Consider the following 19,547-nt stretch of genomic DNA (forward strand, 5'->3'; position numbering starts at 1 on the left):
TGAGAATCTGTCTCAGTCTGCCTTGCCCTAACCAAAGTTGACCCCCTTCTCCAGTCACTAACTCCATCGGGTATAGATCTGGTCCAATGGGTATCAATCAATCTCAGCTGCGTGGCTGTGCAAGCACTTACCCGTTAAACCCACCAATTCAGACAAGCTATTCCTTGATACCCAACGGAGATTATGATGATCTCCTCTACTTCCCCTTCTCAAGCATATTTTAACATGATCTTTTCAGTTGAGCTCTGCCTAAAATGTGTCGTAATGCTTGAGGTTTATAAATAGCTTATTCCTATCTGTTATCGGAAGATGTGGGGGTTTACGGAGTAGATGAACAAGGAGAAATGAACCCCCATTGACCTCTAAGATCACACCTAAGCAGACTTGATCCATCTATAATACGAGTCAATTTAGAATTATTTAAATCTGATACATGACAGCTCTCAAAATCTCGAAACATACTAGTGGGCCATTATATCACACTATTAGGGCCAAACAATGAAAAAACAATAGAGAACCCCATTTTGGTCCCAAATCTCTAGACCGCCTTGTGCACGTGAAATTATTTCCAGATTCCAAGTTGCATGCGACAATTTCCAAGGGTTATCACAAAGTATCCTAGTGAATAACATCCTCGCTTCTTATTGCGCCCCCGCGTGTTGCTCTTGTTGCTCTTCTTCCGTCCCTTGCGAATGTCCCGATCGTCCCCGTCCCCGCTTCTTGCGCTCCCTGTTCGCCGCCCGCCGCTCTGAAAGATCACACCGACTTCGCGCTTCCTCATCCCTTCGCCTCAAACCATCTTTCTATTCCGGCGCTTGAATCGCTAGGTTGGGCATCATCTTTGCCAACCCGGTTATGGCGTCTCATGACCCTTCTCAGGGTGCTGGCGCTTCTCCTGCGGGCTCCAAGCACCGTAGCGTGAGCCCATCACCCCACTCTCAACAGTACCTGGATCCGACGACTGCTGGCCTTGGTCTCGACCCATCCATGTCAGGTGCATTTGCGACCAATCCTGTATACGCGAATACCAACCCAGATATGGGAATGGGTGGTCCTGATGCATACAACTACGCTTCGGCGTATCTCTCTGCTGCCCCGCCAACACAAGGTTTGGCGCCGCCAGTCGACCCATCTTTTTCAAATATCAACACCGGAAGTGTGCCCAGTTCGCAGTCATTCGAAGCAAGCTTGGTCAGTCAACTGGATCATACAGCTGGGGGTTTGAGGCCGCTACAGCCGGAGGATAACTATAACTTGCTGAACACCTCAACCGCCGACATGGACTACTCTGCCTACTCGAACCACAGTCCGAATAGTGTGACTTCTCCAGAGTACGATTCCTCGCTGCTGCTGGATCCCCAAATGCACCAGAGACCACAATCGATGCACCAAGGCATCAACCCGGCGGACCTCGTCAGCCCCATCTCCAATCCTTCCTCCCACCCATCATCGCAAGATCCACAGCAGTCCTCGCCAGGCCCTATGTCTCCCCCTGGTTCCACCCCGTACTATACTCCACAGCATTCACGGCATACTTCATTGGATCCAGCCACTGCTGCATACCTAAGCGCGCAATCCAACCAGGACTGGCAGTCGGTGATGAACCATACCGCCTTTCAAGGCCATCGCAGAGCACCATCTGAAGTATCCGAGGTATCATCGGCCAACCACTCACCATACTTGTCTCAGCACGATTATGATGGCATTGAGAACAGTGCCTCGCCCTCATTGGCACCGCAAAATGATCCTTCACTATATGACAATGCTCTAGGAATCGAGTCGTTCACGCTTTCGGAGCAGCAACAGCAGCAACAACAACAACATCACCAACACCAGGGAATAAGCCCACTTCATAGCCCATATATTTCGCCACAACTCATGCCTCAGCAAGGCTTGGAAATGGTTCCGAACGCACCATACCTGTCTCCTCCTACCCTCAATAACCAGTTCCCCTCGGCGCCCACAGAAATGTATGGGATGACCTCGGACGACATGATGAACTCAATGAATAATGGCTCTACCGACATTGGACAAGCCTCGCAAATGGCACCACCATCTATTAATGTCGAGTTTGCTCCTCCATCTCGAATTCCTAGTTTCGGACCTTCGAAGCCGGCCGATGACTTTGATTCTTTGAGTCCCCCAGCAATGCGTGAGTTCCCTGATATTTCAGTTAATATATTCATTTCTCAACTCCATCACAGGATCACGAGTGCGCAGTAAATCTGACCCCTATGCACACCCCGCTTCTCGTTCACGTTCGCCCGCTACCTCGGCAACCAGTCTAGAGGCTCGCGCACCGAGTTCACCACGCTCATTGTCCCCCCACTCGCGAAGTAGCCCTAGCTCACGAGACGCATCACCGTCCCGATCAAACCGACGTCTCTCGACATCTTCGATCGAAAGTCGCAATTATATCCTTGATTTGGCCGATCCTCAGCGTCCCGGCGCGATATCTGGAGATTCAAAGCGTGTTCAAAAGCACCCAGCCACTTTCCAATGCACCCTCTGCCCCAAACGATTTACCCGTGCCTATAACCTGCGCTCGCACCTTCGAACTCATACAGATGAACGACCATTCGTTTGTACAGTTTGTGGGAAAGCCTTTGCGCGACAACATGATCGAAAACGCCACGAAGGACTGCATTCCGGAGAAAAGAAATTCGTTTGTCGAGGTGATCTTTCAAGAGGAGGAAATTGGGGCTGTGGTCGCCGATTCGCGCGTGCTGATGCCTTGGGACGCCATTTCCGATCTGAAGCCGGAAGAATCTGTATCAAGCCTTTACTCGATGAGGAATCCCAAGAACGCGAGAGAATCCTCATGGAACAGCAACAACACCATCAACACCAGCAACCATCCGGTCATCTGCAACCTGTCCCACAGCCGCTGGTCATGCCTGGTGTCCCTGGAATGGATGGACAGTCGGGTAACTTTGTCCTCCCTGCAGCATTGCTTGCGCAATACCCTGCTCTCCAGACTCTTCAATGGGATACTATAGGTGCTGGTGGTGATGATCTAGGAGACATTGGCGGTCGCAGCAGCTTCGATGCCAGCTCTGGAGGCGAGTTCGGCTTCGATGAAGACGAGTCAGGCATCAGCAGTGTGTCTGGTATGAGTGGTGGTTATGTGAATAACCAGCCTGGGATGTACGGAGGTCAAATGATGGGAGGAGATCCTGGATATGATCAAAAATGGAGTGGATGATAGCGGGAGAGAGGACTGTGATACTCTCCTTCATCTTCATTCATTCCATCAAACCTGGAAGGCAAAAGCAGCACAATTTGGATACTCGCATGTTGTGCTTGGTTATGATTTTATCGGTGTCTGTGGGATTGGTGCCTATATAGAAATTTTGGCGTTGAGATATAGGTCTGGAGATCCTGGTGGATAGTTTCCTTTTTCTTCTCTCTTCTTGTTACCCCTGTTTATCTTTTCATGCCAGTGGCAACGAGGGTTTTTTTTTCTTGATATAATGACATTCGTTACATCCGATTGTCTCTTTCCCTTGTTTCATCCCCTGGACCGTTTCAGGCTCATCAAGTCTATCCTCGCAGCTGACCTTTCCTCTTATCATACCCGTCTGTTCTGTCTTTAAATCTCATATTTTCTTGGATATACCCTCCATGGAGTATTATACCGCATGACCCATTTCAACCAGTTTTTTCATGCATGCTATGCTTCTTACCAGTAGATTGTGCGCTACTTTGGTCTGATACTCAGAAAAGCACACCAGTGTTTCAAGTTAATGACAGCCCAATTCTGAAATACAAATACACATACAAAAGGAACTTAAAGAATAGAATTATACTAGTAGAAAAAGGGTATATGATGCAAAGAACAATAAGACAACACCACACCATCATATGAAATATTTACAAAGACGATCAAACGAGCGACTATAGGAATTCATCTATGGTCAAAGTACAGAAGGGTTAAACGATAGAAAAACAAGCGCAAGCGCTAGAAATCTCAAATTTACCGCGAAGCCTTCACCAACTTCTGCACCTGAGCCAGCCACTTCTTAGCGAATTCCTCCTCAGTAAAGCGCAACGCGGATCGTCTCGCCCTCAGCCGCATAGCGATCTTCTCCTCGACAGGAAGAGCAAGCGCCGCCTCAAACGCAGCCGCGAATTGCTCCTCCGTTTCAGCACGGAACCCGGTCGCACCGTCTCCGAGATCAATCACGATATCCTCTCGGGGCCCGCCCGAGTCATGGGTAACGCAGATCAAACCCGCAGCCTGGTACTCCACGACACAGATACCGAAATGTTCATTCCACATGCCATTCACGCCGACAGAGGCTGTTCCGAGGTGGGACAGTACAGCGGGCCAACTAGCGTCGCAGAGGAAAGTGGTATGATCGCGGATCTTCAGTTCGTGTGCTAGGAGTCGCAGGTTGTAGATGTGTGTTTCATCGGGACTCGAGTGCCGCACTGAACCGATGAGAACGAGTCGTGGGGGCGGGTTATCCGCGAAAACGGGATTACGGTTACGTTCCTGGAGAAAGCGCGCGAACGAGCGCAAAACTAGAGGGTGGTTCTTTTCGGGTCGGAACTGTGCGATGTACAGGATGACTGGTTGCCGAGTTCGTTCACTCTCTGCGTCGACGGTGATTGTTGATTGGAGCTCGGAGACTGCAGTCGGTGGGAAGACCACTGCGGGTGATGATGAGGATCCCGTGCCTTCTTCAGTGCTCTCAATGGCTTTGCTTGTGCCCCATAATTTGCGGATGTGGGCCGATGTCCAGGACGAGTTGCACATGACTACGTCCACGTGGCGTCCAACCCAGCCGTATAACTGGGCGAAGAGTTGCCAGTACCGCCGCTTGAGTGTACCCTTGAGTCCCTTTCCAGCACCAGAGTTGATACCTTGTACACCAGTCTCGTCGTCAAGGGAGGAGAGCATATCGGTTGAAATTGTCGGGTAGTGAACGTACGCCCCAGTGGGAACTGTAGGGAACAGCCACTTGCATAGAGCCAATGCAAAGGCGTATCCCATGGTATCAACAAAAACATCTGGGACGAGTAACGTGAAGGCATCATACGCAACAACCAGGGATCCGAGGGACTGGCCAAGCAGCGTCATGTAAGGGTACGAACTGCTGACCACATATTTCCGCGTAGTCAAGTAGAGTAGGACGATTGTCGGAGAGTGTAAATGAATGTTGAATCGGTTCTCCACGCGCTCCAGCATTGTAGTCTTGTTAACTTCATGATCGCCAGTGTAGATAGCACAAATAGCCTTGGGCCAGCGCTGCTGTGTTGCGCGAATAGCTTCCCAAAGTACACGTTCTCCACCCCCACCAGCGTTACTACAGAGACGTCAGTAAACAAGCGGTCAAGTAGTATAGCAGCGGGGGAACAAATCATACCAGAAGGGGTGAAAGAAACCAATAATACCATCCCAATCATCTGGAGTAGTTCCCTCATTCTTAGAACCATCTCCGTTATCATTGCTACTTACAGTCTTCGCCCCACTAGAGCTATCAACCTTCTCCCAATCCTCATCTTCGGCTTGGCTCCGAGCCAAGGAGTTTGTAGAAGACTTTGGTCGCGGAACTCGATGCTCCTCCTCCTCCAACCGCGCCCGCGCGATCACATATTCCCGACGAGAACGTGTTCGCCGACGGATCAGCCAACCCGCGCTGCGAAACACTAATCCAAGCAGAGTCCCCGCTAACCGTGGAAGAAGGAGAACGGAAGTGGCGAGGACCACAAGAGCCAGGATGGCATTTGACAAGAAGGCCATGGTCACTGTTGACACCAATGTTCTGGCATGCTACTAGGAGTAAGGACGAGAAAGAAAAGAAGGAAAATGTTCCATCGGTCAGGTTCAAAGAAGTTGACGTGTTGCTAGAATGCGTAACTTACATACGTGTCACATGACGTGGAGACTGTTTTTCCTTTTCGATTTCCCCTCAACCGATGATACAATTTGAAAGCCAGTACTTGGTGAAGATTGAAAGACCCATTGGGCTTCGCTGACTATGAATTCCGTTCGATATTCTCCTTTACGAGTCCTGAGGACTTCTCAAAGAAGTTGGCCTCGAGCAACAGCTACCCCGTCGCATACCCATGTCCGATACCTCCATGGAAACACTCCGAACCTCATCAGTGCCGCATTAGATGCCTCTACAAGCTTGATCCATGGTGTTCACGATGTCACCTGTCTACCATGGGTCTTATCTATCCCCCTTACAGCTCTACTTGTCCGAACGGTCGTCGGATTGCCCATACAATACTATACACGCCTACACGCCCGACGAGAACGAGACCTTGCGCCATTACTGTACTCCTGGAAAATTGCAGCGGAGAACGAAGGTCGACGAGGAGGAAGAACCACAAAACAGATCACAGAAATTTTAAATTCCAGGGCGAAGATCTTACGAGAGAAATGGCACGTAAATCCCTGGGTTAAGGGAGCGTCGCTCTTACAAATACCGGTCTGGATTTCCCTGATGGAGAGTATCCGTGGAATGTGCGGAAATACAAGTGGTCTAGTGCCGTGGCTACTTTCACTGGTTCGACCAAACAAGGAGTCTGCGGATGAAGCTATCCAATCGCTCAATCTAACAGTGGAACCCACACTTGCGAATGAAGGTGCGCTTTGGTTTCCTGATCTCTTAGTGGGAGATCCAAGTGGAGCATTGCCTGCCCTTCTCGCAGCATCGATTTTGCTGAATGTGAATATGGGCTGGAAGAGTGTCTCTTTCAAGGACATGGCTGAAATGCCGAAGCTCCAGATGTATCAAAATTTCTTTTTCAGTGGTTTGCGGATCTTTATTCAGGTCCTCGCTGTCAATGTTGGTATCTCTGGATGGTTCTACGAGATGCCCGCTGCTTTGATGGTTTACTGGATTGCCAGTTCCAATATTGCGACTCTGCAGACGTGGTGGCTGGGTAAATACATGTATTTGAAGCCATCTATTCCGGCTTACAAGGCTACGCACATGAAATTCATCAAGGGAGGTGACCCTTTCAATATGAATTTGAAATAGGAAGATCACGATGTTTACCCTCAAATCCATATTCGGTGCTGCAATATCCTACGACCCTTTCACCACATACTACCTGGTCATTGGAATGGTTTATCTCGAAGAATTTGAACGATTTTGTGATTTGAGACATTTTTTTTAGCGATACTCACTTGTATAACATCATGATTCCGTTAGCACAAAATTCAAGACTGGCCGGACCACTGCCAGTGGCATCTACTATTTTGTCAATAATATTTCCTTTCCAATGTTCAATAAAGACTCGGGGCTTCAAGTTGAAACCATAAGAAGTCCACTGAAGAAACGAGACCACTCCCAGTGTAGCCGTGGTCTACATACTGTAGGTAGTGAGCTTGTTACTTCAAGGGAATTTAGGCAAGTGAAACTCGATATTTTAATAGTAGAACTCGGGGGAATCCTGTCTACGGTGGACTGATTTAGTTGAATTTTTTTTCATATTAAGGATCGCTGTTTGTAGGATATCAAAAATAGGACAACGCTCCATATCCCTAATTCAGCAAATGAAACACCTGGCGGTCGACAGTAATTGGATTTCCATGATGGCCTCGGCCCATGATTGCAGCGTCATATTCAAAATATGGCAACTTCCGAAGAGCAGCGGTAGGTTAAATCGAAAAGAGGAGAATCTAATAAGATCTAACCTTAAATCTTAGCCTTAATTGGCTCTTCTGGGGCGGTGGCTTCTTCGTTCGTCTCGACGGTGCGAGAGTCTGGGCCATTGCCGAAGAAGATAACCTCAACGGTAATATCGTCACTAAGAAAAGTTAGCATTCTGCACTCCGGTTACAAATACCCCGTATAGCTAGTGAGAAGGACATACCGGTAACGACGGGAGTATGGGCTGGGAAGGGTCAACAAAGCACAAATCATTTCCTTGTCCTTGCCTCCCATGGCATTACGCACAATGTGCGTAGCGGCATTCTTATCCTCAACTACGAAGCGGCTCTCGCCCTCGGGAATAGCGTACTGCTCCTGGCGGAATGGACGTCGCTGCCCTTCGGAGGTGGTGCCAGTTCCCTTCACAGGGAGCTGTTTCTGGCTGCCAAATGAAAACCAACTCTGGAGCCAGGACTTGCTGGATCCAGCACCAGACTGCTGCTCAAGCCATTGGCCAACCAAGCCGACGACTTCATCGTTGGTCAGCATCTCCCACAGACCATCGGTGGCCATAACAACGAAGTCTCCCTTGGACGGATCAATCTTGGTGGTGGTGATAACAGGCTCGGCAGTGACATATGGAGGGGTCTTGAGAAGTGGAGAAGGGCTACGACCAAAGAACTGGCCCTTGATCTTGTCCTGGACGTCCTTGGTCCATTTGTAGACAGCGTCGCCAAAGGCACGGCTGGGTTCAAGGCCACCCAGAATTCGTCCGTTGCGGGTCACGTAGGGCTCACCGGGGTGCTCGGCTTGAAGACGCTTGATCTCAGAGGGAGTCCCGCCAGTGAGATCCTCTGACAGTGCCGTGGCAGTCCACTTTCCATTAGATCCACGGCGACCGAGAACAGCACGGGAGTCGCCAGCAACTGCAACCTTGAGGTCCTTTGATTGGGAATCGTAAAAGCTAAGAAGAGCACAAGATCCTGAAAGAGCAGGTGCGAGCAGCTCTGCGGCCATACGTCGCGAGTTCGACTTGAGAACCTTGTTGACACTCTCGTTCACAATATCATGGTCAAGACGAAGGAATCCCTGCTTGATAGCGGCGTCAATGGCCTCGGATGAAGGAAGCAGAACTGTCGGGTCAGTTGCGGCAGCTTTGTATGTAGCGTTGAGCTCTCTGGCGACATATGAGATAAGCACGTTTCGAAGCTTGGCAGATGTAGTCCAGCCCCTGTTATCTTATCAGCATGATGCTTGCCTGCCAAAAAAAATCAATCATTTCGTTAGCACTCACGAGTGGCCATCAAAGACTGCCCAAAACGACCAATCACTACTGGGCTCCCCATTCTGATTAGCAGCCACGGACGATGGCACTTCAACAATCAGCTCGGCATGGTCATCCTCGATCGGCGAGTTGCTGGGAACCTGAACAATATCGTATCGAACAACACCCTTGCCACGGTTCACAAAGTAGGATTCTTCACTCTTTCGCAATTTCTCGGTCGCTTGTTCCGGGGTAAGCATGTTCACCATGCGTCGGTCTGAATCGTCGGCCTTTTTCGATAGCGGCTGGTCTTCGGAGAGTGTCTGGATGTAGAATTGGTCGTTGTTGACCAACAAAGCTCGGCGCGTCGAGTCGGAAGGCCCTTCGGCATGGGCAGTTGTGATTGCACTCGCGGCGAACCCTCGAACCTGTGTTGCTAATGACTGAGCGCTACCGTCACTCTGATACGCATACCACGCCCCGGAGGCGACCACGGTCGAAATTACGGCTAGGCCGAAGTTGCGGAAATGCATGGGGGATTGCAGAGCTGCAGGGAGGTAGGACGAGTGTCGGCCTCCAGAGTATGGCCTGAGGCCTCGTACCTGGTTGTGGCTGAAACGGAGCGGACTCGGCCGTTTACCGGCAATTTTCCATACTGGGGCACGCCGAGCAGTATGGAAAGCCTGGACAAATGCCCGACGCATTGATTCTTGCAGAGATTTGAGATGTTGTAGAGGTCACTGCGATGCTGGAGTATGATATTTCGCAATGTTTCGTGCTGCGACTCTCTAGGATAGAGAGGGAGACAACAATTGAGCGGCGCGGCGATAAATGATAAGCAACATCACGTGTATATATGGACCGCGCTAGCCGAAATTGGAAGTGTCGTCATTCCCCGCGGAATTTATCTTTGAAACTCCCATGCCTTTCAACCTTGAAATTCACACTTCTGCTTTCTGAAAAGAAGGCCCTTGGTGCTTGTGCCTTGCTTGTCAAAATGTCTTCACGAGCAATTCGTAAGCTCCAAAAGCTGCGTGAGAAGGAACTGCAAGAAGCTGAACTCCAGGATGAGTCAAGCGACGATGATACCCCGCGCCCCGTGAAGCCCAAGTTCAATGCCTTCGATCTCCTAAACGCCAGCGGTGACGACGATGACGATAACGACGAAGATGAAGATGAAAAACCAGAAGAGGATATGGAGGAGCCAGTAGCTCAAGCCCCAGAGCCTGAGCCTGAGACCACAAAACCCAAGAGCGCGAACAAGAAGAAGAAGAAGAAGAAGGCTAAGAAGTCACAGTCCTCTGCCAAACCAGCAAAAGAGGAAGATTGTAATGCTGAAATGGATGAGATTGATCGTGCATTGAAAGATCTGGCCGTCAAAGGACAATCTGCAGGCGAGAGCGACTCATCGGCCTTGGTGAATTCCAACCCAAATGCGACCTTCCCAAAAAGCACCGATGAGCTGTTATCAATCGATTCCAAGTTTCTGAACCCAACAAATGAGATGCGCCGGCTGTTTGGAAATGTGGCGCTAGAAAATTTCGACCAGGATTCAGGGTCAAGCCGCCGTCGAGATCGCAATCGGGACGAGACCGTCGATTTAGGCCGCGCTTTGACTGGGCAATACAGTCCCGCCAGCAGAGGTCAGAGTCTAGCCGGTGTCACTTTAAGACGAAATTCCCTTATGCAAGGAAAGGATGAATGGCCTCGGGCTCCCAGCGGAGGACTTGGAATGGAGCTTGTTGAAAAGTCTTCTTCAGGTCCTATAATGTACAAAATCCTTCACAATACAGCGTACAAGGACGTCCAAAACCAGTTTGATCTGTGCGTTGAATCGATGGATCCACAAAGGCTCATCCATCATCTCCAATACAATCCCTATCATATTTCTACTCTTCTTCAAGTCTCTGAAATTGCCAAGCATCAAAGTGATCATGCCGTCGCTGCTGATTTATTGGAGAGAGCTCTTTTCAATATTGGACGTTCAGCGCACTCGTCCTTTGGTAGTCGGCTCAAGGAAGGCCAAGCCAGGCTTGACTTCACTTATGCAGAGAACCGAGAGTTGTGGCTTGTGGGATGGAGATACATTGCGAATCTCGGCATGAAGGGAACATGGCGAACCGCTTATGAGTGGGCTAAATTGCTTCTAAGCCTGGACGATTCGGATCCTTACTGCATGAAATTAATGATCGACTCTCTCGCTCTACGAGGAAGGGAGTATGCGCAGTTCGTAGAGCTGTGTACCCAGACCCGCTTCAGCCGCGATTGGGCTGATCTTCCTAATATTCAGTGCTCTTTGGTCATGGCATATATTCGCCTCAAGAAGCCTCAAGAATGTCGCCAACAACTTCGCCATGCTATGTCTCGCTACCCGTGGGTGTTTAGCAGGCTGGCCAAGGAATTGGACCTCCAGCACATTCCCAAGCATATTTGGGGCAAGATGCCTCCAACTGGATCTCATGAACTTCTGACAGAACTCTACATCCTCCGTGCTAAGGATCTTTGGAATACCCCGGAAGCAGTCTCGTTGATCATGGAGGTTGCCGATTCCCTCACTGGAGAACCGGAACCCATTGAGCCACCAGAGATCACCTTGAATGTTGCTCGCCATGTGATTCTGTCTGACACCCCGAGCGTCACTACTCATCTCCCTAACCGCTTTGTATCCGGCCGACTTTCCGCTTCAGATCCCCTTCCTCCATATGATTCAGAGGCTTTTCTTGAACAGTCCCACCCTACACCTTCCTACATCTCGCGAATTCCCGAAGCTGGACGCCCACAGTGGCTTCGCGATCTTCTTGGTCAGATGCAGGAGCGTGGTCTCCCGCTGGGTGACTTAGGAGACGGGCTAGATGGAGCCGAGGTAGTTGACGATACCACCCCTGGTAGTGATTCCGAGCAGTATGAGAGCAGTCGGCCACGTCAGTTCACATCATCACCGGAAAGTCTTGAGCAGTGGCTGTTGGGTGAAGGTCTGGAGACGCTCCAGGGGTTCCTGGTTCAGTATGGTGTGGACAGAGGCAACTGGGGCGATGTGATGGATTATGCCCCATTGACTGATTACTTGGAGGCTCTCGCAGAACTTCCGGAAGAATCTCGAGGACGTCTGCTACGTGTTCAGCTCCGAGCCCTTATTGGAGAATTTGCGGTCATCATGCTGGAAGATGAACTTGAGATGATGGCGGAGGATGTCACGATTGGAAGTGACCTAGACTAGTCTAGTATCCCTTGGCATCAATAAACACTATTGTACAAGTACGGTCTAAAATTTCAACTTGAAGTGTGACACATACGATGTACTAGTAGGACTGTAACAGCCCGGGGCTAGTGCCACTGTAGCGGTACTATGTTCTGCCTAGTAGGTAGATAGGTAGTGGTAGTACTTGGAATGGAGTCGGAGTTGTCCGAGTTAGGGCAAGGATCATGATATATATACTAGTAGAAATTGGATGAATCCACCACCACTGTTTTGATCCCAACTTTTAATATTAATAAAATTTAAGGGCATACTAGTAATAGAATAGTCTAGATCTCATCAAACACCACTTATACCTCCTTTCAAATACCCTTATCAAATATTCTATAATGCATGTCTGACCTGCATAACCGCTGCAATCTCCCGTCGGACCAATGACAAGCTGACTCATTCCATATCGGTGATGTAACACTGCATTGAACTTATCTTTTGCGCTATGATAGACACGGACCAAGCAGAATTTTTATTCTCTTTATTCCCTTTATTCCCAATATTTCCATTTTGAACTTCTACATTTTCAAAGAAACCTATGACCTTTGGTTTTGTTCCCTCCCTCCAAGTCCCCCCCGCGACCTTGACAAGAAAAAAGTGGCCCCAACATCAATTGTGTCATAGCCCAGCCGCACCCGCAATTTTCAGCCGTGGCCCCCGCCCCGAAAAATCTTTAGATTCTTGACTTACGCGATAACCACCTTTCAGAATCTGTTCTTACGCGCAGATACTAAGTGCCATGCCGTTGGCACAGCTTGTCAGCAGGATGACTATGGAGTCGGTACCACTCACGCCACGTGAAGCGGCGTCAGGATTACTGGGTTCTGTATCGATGACTTGCTGGATATTCCTCCTGGTACGTGCGCACCTATTATCTCTTCCGAATTACATCTCGCCTCCACCTCGATCGCATTCATTCAAAATGCATCGATTGTATACAGAGAACTATCTACAAATAGCTTCACAAGACCCGAATCTCTGAACTACCAAACTAATCAAACACCCACGCGCCAGGTCCCCCAATTAATCGAGAATTACCGCAACGGAAACGCGGAAGCCATCTCCCTCCTATTCGTCTTCGTCTGGTTCATCGGCGATATCACCAATCTCCTAGGCGGGCTCCTAGCAGGTCTGGTACCTGTGATCGTCGCAATCGCCGTGTACTTCTGTATAGCAGACGGTGTGCTGATCGCGCAATGTCTATACTACAAAGCGCGTAATTCCCGCCCCGAGTCCTTGCATCGTCGTCGACGTTCCTCGGTTGAGACACCCGACCCCACGACCCCGCTACTGGGTCGCCGATTCAGCGATTCACTAGAAACGCCGAATGGCCGTCGGCGCCGGTCGTCGGGGTCTTTGCGCGGGTACCAGAACGCTGGACGACGGGATAGCCAGGTCGAGGATCCATTGGCGAAGATTGTTGAGGAGAGTGAGTTTGGGCGGAAGGCATGGATTAAGAACTTCATTAGTGTACTGGGGATCTTTGTTGTAGGGATGGCTGGTTGGACTATGGCTTGGCAGACGGGCATGTGGGCGCCGGCGCCGCAGGAGAATTCCAATACTCCGGATGGAGCTACTAGTGGACAGGTCCTGGGATACTTCAGTGCTGTGTGCTACCTGGGGTAAGTACTGAGGGTTTCATTGTGATGTTGAATCGGTACTGACTTTGGCATAGAGCGAGATTGCCTCAGATCTACAAGAACTACTGCGACAAGTCTTGTGAAGGTGAGACCTATGGAGTTGCTGCGTTTTCGTACAAATGAATACTAATGTTTTGGACTAGGCTTGTCTCTTCTCTTCTTTATCCTGTCTCTTCTTGGCAATTTGACCTATGGTGCGGGGGTATGTGACATTCCAGCTATCTTCACTGGCCAAACTCGTTGCTAACGATTTCCCCAGATTCTGGCCCACTCGACCGACCCGGATTATGTGATGACCAATCTACCCTGGCTAATTGGGTCTTTGGGGACTATGGTGGAAGATGTGGTCATCTTTGCTCAATTCCGCATATACGCTGCGCAAGAACCTGTTCTGGCTGTGGCTTGATTTTGTTGTTTGAATCGACGTCAAAAGTTTTCCTGTACTAGCATATGCTGTACTGTTGTATATAGCCCTGGACATGTTGTTGGAAGTTCATACTCCATGAACGGTTAGCAGGTGGAGCCGGGATCGTTAGGAGCGAGCATGGCGTTTTTGTTATCTTTCAATGTTATCGAATATACCGAGTATAAGCGCATCAAACCCATTTACCTGATCAAAATTATCCCCCGAGGCAAAGAGATTCAAAATGTATACCGCGTTCTAGAACTCATGTACACACCCTGGAGATTAGTTTGATACCCTACAGTCACATGTGTGACAGTCTACAGTATGCTCTCAACAAGACCAAGGTGAACAGCATTTCATAAGGTGAAGCATATAGAATTCAACCATAAACGAAGCAGTTCCATGGAGAAGTGAAGAAAACATCATACATCTACCTGTCCATTGACGCATGTGCCATGGGACAAATGCGCATAAAAAGGTGTGCCAAACGTCTTTCTTCAATTTCCCTAATAATCTGGAAGCAACAAAAAAAGTCTCGGAATCACAACGGCATCCGATCGATCCAACCTCCGGCACTCGAAGCGAAGGCAGGTCGAGCAGCCAGTCTCCATTGAATGTCCAATTTCGTTTGAATCTTTTGCTATTTTCTTTTTTTCTTCCCCGTGATCTAGGTCTTCATAGCAGGGGTCGTGGTGTATCGAGTACAAGAGAGAATCGTCGAGGGAGCCGCAAGGCGGCAGCGGGATAAAAGGTAAGGGAAAGAGCAAAAAGGAAACGACTTCAAATTCGTGACGGATAAACCGCTTAGTCGAACAGACCGAAGCCCATGTCGTCGTCGGACTCCTCCTTCTCTGTATGGGAGTTAGTAACTCGTTCAAGGTGACTGCAGCCTTGTCATGTGAAAACTTACCCTCAACCTTCTCCTCAGCGGCAGCCTCGGCGGGGGCAGCGGCACCACCAGCGGCGGCACCACCAGCAGCGGGGGCAGCAGGGCCACCGGAGCCGACGTTGGTCAGGAGGTCCTTGATGTCCTTGCCCTCAAGAGCCTGATGAAAGAAAGAAAAATCGTGTAAGCCCTTGATCTTTAAATTCGTGTTGTAGTTGCGCAATTTCCTCCACAAAGTCTGTAGACAAATCGAACGGCGGAGGATGTTGCAGGTCGAACTGGGCGGATTCAGAAATTTACCTTGGCGAAGATGGTGGCCCAGATGGGCTCAACCTCGGGAACCTTGGCGGCAGCGACAAGGGTCTGGATCTTCTCGGCCTATTGAAATGAAATTTCCAATTAGTCGCTATTCGAAATTGTTGTACAGCGGTGAATTCAGCATCTGCCGTTGCTGTTTCCCTTCGCGATTTGCAGAAATCCACGTAAAAGAACATCTTGGCGCGACCTTCACTTCACATCTTCAAATTGATGTCGAAATCCAGGAAAATACGTACAGAGATCTCAAGGCCCTCGTCGGCCAGGATCAAAGCGGCGTAAGAGCAGGCGAGCTCGGGGACAGACATTATGTCGACTGGTGATCGTGACTTGGTGGGAAGTTGGAGATGGGGGGAGAAGGAAAGAGAGAAGGGTATCAAAAGCCTATCCGAACATGGCAACTGCTTGGCGTGTGTGGGAATTAGCCCTCGCTTAGGGCTTGGCTTAATCAGGACTAGTGCGGCCCCTCTTCCCGTGACTTCGATAACAATCACGCTATACCAAAAACAGTAATGGATGACATAATCCCGGAGTAATCAGCCCGTACGTTATCGTCGTCCATATCAATCGGCCCCGAACTGACATCACACCTTGTGGGGTTTCCTACGAGCTCATTTCTTTTTTTGTGTTTTGTGTTCTCTGATCAACTTTTAGATCCTCTCTACTGAAAGATCCCTTTCTCATCTTGATTCCGTATCCCTCCGACTGTTCCCACTCCTCCCAGTATGGACTCCCCCGCCATCCCGGTCCCGCTGGACCCGCGGGAACAACCCATCCTCGAGCGCTTACTTCGAACTCGTGACGCCCTGTTGCTTCTGAAACAAGATAAATCGTCATACATCAAGTCTCGCGATGTTCTTCCACTTTATGAGGAGGTTATTGGAGAAGTGGAGAAGCTCAATGCGGCTCGAAAGCAATTGGATCGCCGCTTGATACACAATCGATGTAAGTAATAAGTGCCGAGATGGGCCGTGCGTCGCCGTACGTCGCGCATGACTGATGTGCAGCCTGACTGACCACACCACCATGGTTGATAGTGGACTATGTTCTGGACGACTGCTTTCAATTGATTTCTCTGCTGTTCTTAACGGTTGGCAAGAACAATGAGGCTCCCGCAGTGTAAGTGGTCGATTATGTACCCCGATTACCCCGCGATCTTATCAATGCTGACTCCTTCTAGGTACTCACTCGCGACGACCATTCAGGTGCGATTGATTTTGCTGAGACTTTTTTAACGATTTAGATCTGACTTCATTTAGCGACTACTCGACCATCTCGAAGAAGCCGGTTTCTACAGCTCGAAAGATCTAAACTCTATCACCAAGACCCTTGAGACGACAAGGGACACCCTCGATCGCGGCCGTAACACATACTCCCCAGCTCTTCTTACTCTTCTTGAGAGTCGCTTGGAACAATGCCAGGTCTCTTTGGACAAGCTGCAGAAAGGGCTTGCCGTTTTTGCCCCACCCTTGGCCCAGACGCACGAGACACTTGTTTCTATTCTGCGCTCCACATCTGCAGCCAACACCCGCTCAAAGGTGGGTTTCTATCGCATTTTAATTTCCATATAACCAGCTATACTAATCAAGTTTCCATTTAGTTTTCATCCACGGAGGTGAATAGCCTTAGGGATCAATTGAAGAAGATCGAAAATCAAATGAAAGATGGCAACTTTGTGGATGCTGACGGGAACACCCTTGCCGGCCAAGATGAGCTCAAATCTTTGATGGAACGATGCTGGCGCTGGACCGAGATTGTTCTGGAGCGGTATGTTTTGCAATATGGTCATACTGTATACTGTTCTCATTACTGACTCCAAGTAGCCAAGGAAAAATCAAGGAAGGGTTCCAGGACCAGTATGAGCGACTGCTCGAGATTCGAAATCAGCTGGATCGCTTGTCCGTTACACAGGCCTGGTCATTACGCGAAACAGATCTTTTCGGTTATCAGCGCAAACTTGACCGAATTGACGAGGCTCGTGTTAACGGCAACTTTGTTGATGCCGAAGGACAGGCTGCTGACCTCCACGCACAGAGGGTATGCACTTCTTACTTGGGCCCCTACAAGCATTCCCGCTAACTCCTTTAGACTCTTCTGTATCTCATTCGACGGAGCTACGCCTACATCTACGCCCTTTTGATCTCGTCGGAGCCTGTGTCTGAGGCTTTGCTCCCGGTCTACAATCAGTTGCAAACTCTCCGTCGCTGCTTGATTGAGGTTAAGGAGTCTGGTGGCGTATCAAACTCAAGAGAACTGTACCCATACAGCATGAAGGTATGCATCCATCACTGAGTGACCCACTCAATTTAGACTTTTGCTAACTCAAACAGCTGAACTCAATTGACAACATGCGCGTGGACGGAAAGTTCTACGTAGGCCCTGATATTCCCGAAGGACAAGGTAGCGTGAACGCGCTGTTGGCCGAATGCTACGACTTCGTCTGGGAACTTAGGGCCGCCGTGGCAGATGACGACAGCCAGTAGATTTTTTTCTTATCTTCGTTTCGATATGTGTTATTTCCACCCATCCAGCTATGTCCACCGGTGGATTGGAAACTCCCTGGATGCTATGCCATTGTATTTTTCTGGGCCTCGCCCTAATGATTTTTTTCCCACCATTTTCTTGATTTCACGAGGCGTTTGATTTATGGAAATTCTTAATCCCACTTGGGTATGGGCATGAGGTAGTGGGAGGATGAGGAATCTGGAAACTATTTCTTGAAATAATATCATCTTCATGTTTTTATAATTGAATGCCGCATGTGCACAAGTTAAATTGCAAAGAAGAAGAGACGAGCAACGCATGCAAAAATAGCAAGTATGCAGCACGTACCCAATTAGAGTAAATGTGCCGAGCAGATATTTGAAGTTCTGCGTTAGTTAATCATTCTGATGAGCCCCGGACTTGTCAGAAACTCGGTTCTCCCCACCTTGAGATTCCTGATCTTTCTTTTGGCGTTCCTCAATGTCATAAGCGAAAAAGTAAGCTCTCTGCATTATTGCATTCAATCCTTTTCGATTTCCAGTTGAAACGTCGAAAGGGACATCACTCAACTCTGTCATTTCAGGATTTTCTGGTAGACCTTTGAACTTGAGGCAACATGTACACGCTGATGTACAGTGTCCCCTTTTCTCCTTACGCTCGGTTTCACGATCTCTTTTGCAACAACCGCAGGACCTACTGCAGCATCCTTTTCGCCCTTTGCAATCCTGGATATGCCATTCGTTCAAATAAGAATCGTTGGTTTTATGGAGAAGATTGAACGCTTTTTTTTGCTACTCCATTGTTACATTCTGAGTTGATCTGGTACAGCATGTTTTGGTGCTCCCAATAAAGTTTATTGATATCCTTGACCTCTTGGTTGCAGCTATCTAGCTGCTGAGTTAGTCTTTCTCTTAAAGAAGGGTCAGGCTGGATGCTTTGGTTTGTTTCGTTATACGTCGGGGGGAGGGGGGGGGGAATCAAGTTGTTGTTGCAAGGTCTGTTTGCGTTGATTAACACAGATCTCTCGCTGGACAAGCCACCGAGTTTTGATATCTGCTTCTATCAATTATTGCACCGGCTTGGATTCCCAACTACCACACAGACTTGATGTATTGTAATGTATCCATCGTAGATACTGAGCCACGTTCAAATGGATTCCTTCTTCAAGTTGGTCTTCAACCCAGTACATATCCTTGGCTGACATCTTTGTACGATGAAAATAATTAGGCAACCACCACATGACTTCTCTTTTTTGCTTAAATGAAAGCTCTTCTGATTTCAAAGCATTCAACAGGACATTTGAGTCATTAGCCTTGGTGATTGACTTTATAATTTTATCTGCTGCGGGCTCATTTGCGAACTGTAACGATGGGCACTTGGGCTGTTTGGGCAGTCGCGAAATTGTGCTATTCATGTTGGTTCGAACTTTTTGATAAATATCGGAAGCATGAATAGCGTTTTCGTCAGTCTTCCGTGAAAGCTTGTTGCCCATATTGGTTTTGACTTGTTGAGGAGTATCAGGATGATTGGTATGGTTATTGTGTGAAGAGAACAAGATGAATCGTAGTGGTGAAAGTGACATAGAAGACTCGGAGCACTTGATTGAGCCGAAGATCAACAGGGACTCGGAATCGCTCAAAACAGAAAGAACCATGTTTGCCCAGGTGTCCTTTCCTATTTTGGTTTAACACT

General features: G+C 48.9%; 8 protein-coding genes across 8 annotated transcripts; 5 read left to right on the forward strand and 3 right to left on the reverse strand.

The window, feature by feature from the left end:
• Positions 1 to 855: 855 nt before the first annotated feature.
• Positions 856 to 3,205, forward strand: crzA (putative C2H2 transcription factor Crz1; the record flags this gene model as incomplete). The annotated part of the gene is made up of 2 exons (XM_057085343.1): positions 856 to 2,152; positions 2,205 to 3,205. 2 exons carry the CDS (start codon positions 856 to 858, stop codon positions 3,203 to 3,205), a joined length of 2,298 nt encoding a protein of 765 aa, XP_056951492.1.
• A 771-nt stretch (positions 3,206 to 3,976) lies between these two features.
• Positions 3,977 to 5,749, reverse strand: N7483_001907 (alpha-1,2-mannosyltransferase ALG11; the record flags this gene model as incomplete). Its single annotated transcript, XM_057085344.1, has 2 exons — positions 3,977 to 5,312; positions 5,373 to 5,749. 2 exons carry the CDS (start codon positions 5,747 to 5,749, stop codon positions 3,977 to 3,979), a joined length of 1,713 nt encoding a protein of 570 aa, XP_056951493.1.
• A 238-nt stretch (positions 5,750 to 5,987) lies between these two features.
• On the forward strand, positions 5,988 to 6,998 carry N7483_001908 (putative mitochondrial export translocase Oxa2; the record flags this gene model as incomplete). Its single annotated transcript, XM_057085345.1, has 1 exon — positions 5,988 to 6,998. The coding sequence occupies one exon, from the start codon at positions 5,988 to 5,990 to the stop codon at positions 6,996 to 6,998; it is 1,011 nt and encodes a 336-aa protein (XP_056951494.1).
• Positions 6,999 to 7,658: 660 nt separating this feature from the next.
• ptcF (type 2C protein phosphatase ptcF) lies at positions 7,659 to 9,581 on the reverse strand (the record flags this gene model as incomplete). Its single annotated transcript, XM_057085346.1, has 3 exons — positions 7,659 to 7,770; positions 7,837 to 8,844; positions 8,908 to 9,581. 3 exons carry the CDS (start codon positions 9,579 to 9,581, stop codon positions 7,659 to 7,661), a joined length of 1,794 nt encoding a protein of 597 aa, XP_056951495.1.
• Positions 9,582 to 9,874: 293 nt separating this feature from the next.
• N7483_001910 (transcriptional repressor TCF25 family protein) lies at positions 9,875 to 12,094 on the forward strand (the record flags this gene model as incomplete). Its single annotated transcript, XM_057085347.1, has 1 exon — positions 9,875 to 12,094. The coding sequence occupies one exon, from the start codon at positions 9,875 to 9,877 to the stop codon at positions 12,092 to 12,094; it is 2,220 nt and encodes a 739-aa protein (XP_056951496.1).
• Positions 12,095 to 12,863: 769 nt separating this feature from the next.
• On the forward strand, positions 12,864 to 14,170 carry N7483_001911 (PQ-loop repeat-containing protein; the record flags this gene model as incomplete). Its single annotated transcript, XM_057085348.1, has 5 exons — positions 12,864 to 12,980; positions 13,139 to 13,746; positions 13,800 to 13,849; positions 13,908 to 13,966; positions 14,024 to 14,170. 5 exons carry the CDS (start codon positions 12,864 to 12,866, stop codon positions 14,168 to 14,170), a joined length of 981 nt encoding a protein of 326 aa, XP_056951497.1.
• Positions 14,171 to 14,974: 804 nt separating this feature from the next.
• rpp1 (ribosomal protein P1) lies at positions 14,975 to 15,679 on the reverse strand (the record flags this gene model as incomplete). The annotated part of the gene is made up of 4 exons (XM_057085349.1): positions 14,975 to 15,021; positions 15,081 to 15,216; positions 15,357 to 15,434; positions 15,611 to 15,679. The coding sequence occupies 4 exons, from the start codon at positions 15,677 to 15,679 to the stop codon at positions 14,975 to 14,977; spliced, it is 330 nt and encodes a 109-aa protein (XP_056951498.1).
• A 417-nt stretch (positions 15,680 to 16,096) lies between these two features.
• Positions 16,097 to 17,854, forward strand: N7483_001913 (uncharacterized protein; the record flags this gene model as incomplete). The annotated part of the gene is made up of 8 exons (XM_057085350.1): positions 16,097 to 16,316; positions 16,409 to 16,490; positions 16,552 to 16,576; positions 16,631 to 16,909; positions 16,972 to 17,138; positions 17,195 to 17,408; positions 17,460 to 17,645; positions 17,702 to 17,854. The coding sequence occupies 8 exons, from the start codon at positions 16,097 to 16,099 to the stop codon at positions 17,852 to 17,854; spliced, it is 1,326 nt and encodes a 441-aa protein (XP_056951499.1).
• Positions 17,855 to 19,547: the final 1,693 nt, after the last annotated feature.

This window comes from Penicillium malachiteum (assembly GCF_028827825.1).
Source record: "Penicillium malachiteum strain IBT 17515 chromosome Unknown utg000001l:1.0-8184562.0:1.0-8186909.0, whole genome shotgun sequence".
In the NCBI taxonomy this organism is placed as follows: domain Eukaryota; kingdom Fungi; phylum Ascomycota; class Eurotiomycetes; order Eurotiales; family Aspergillaceae; genus Penicillium; species Penicillium malachiteum.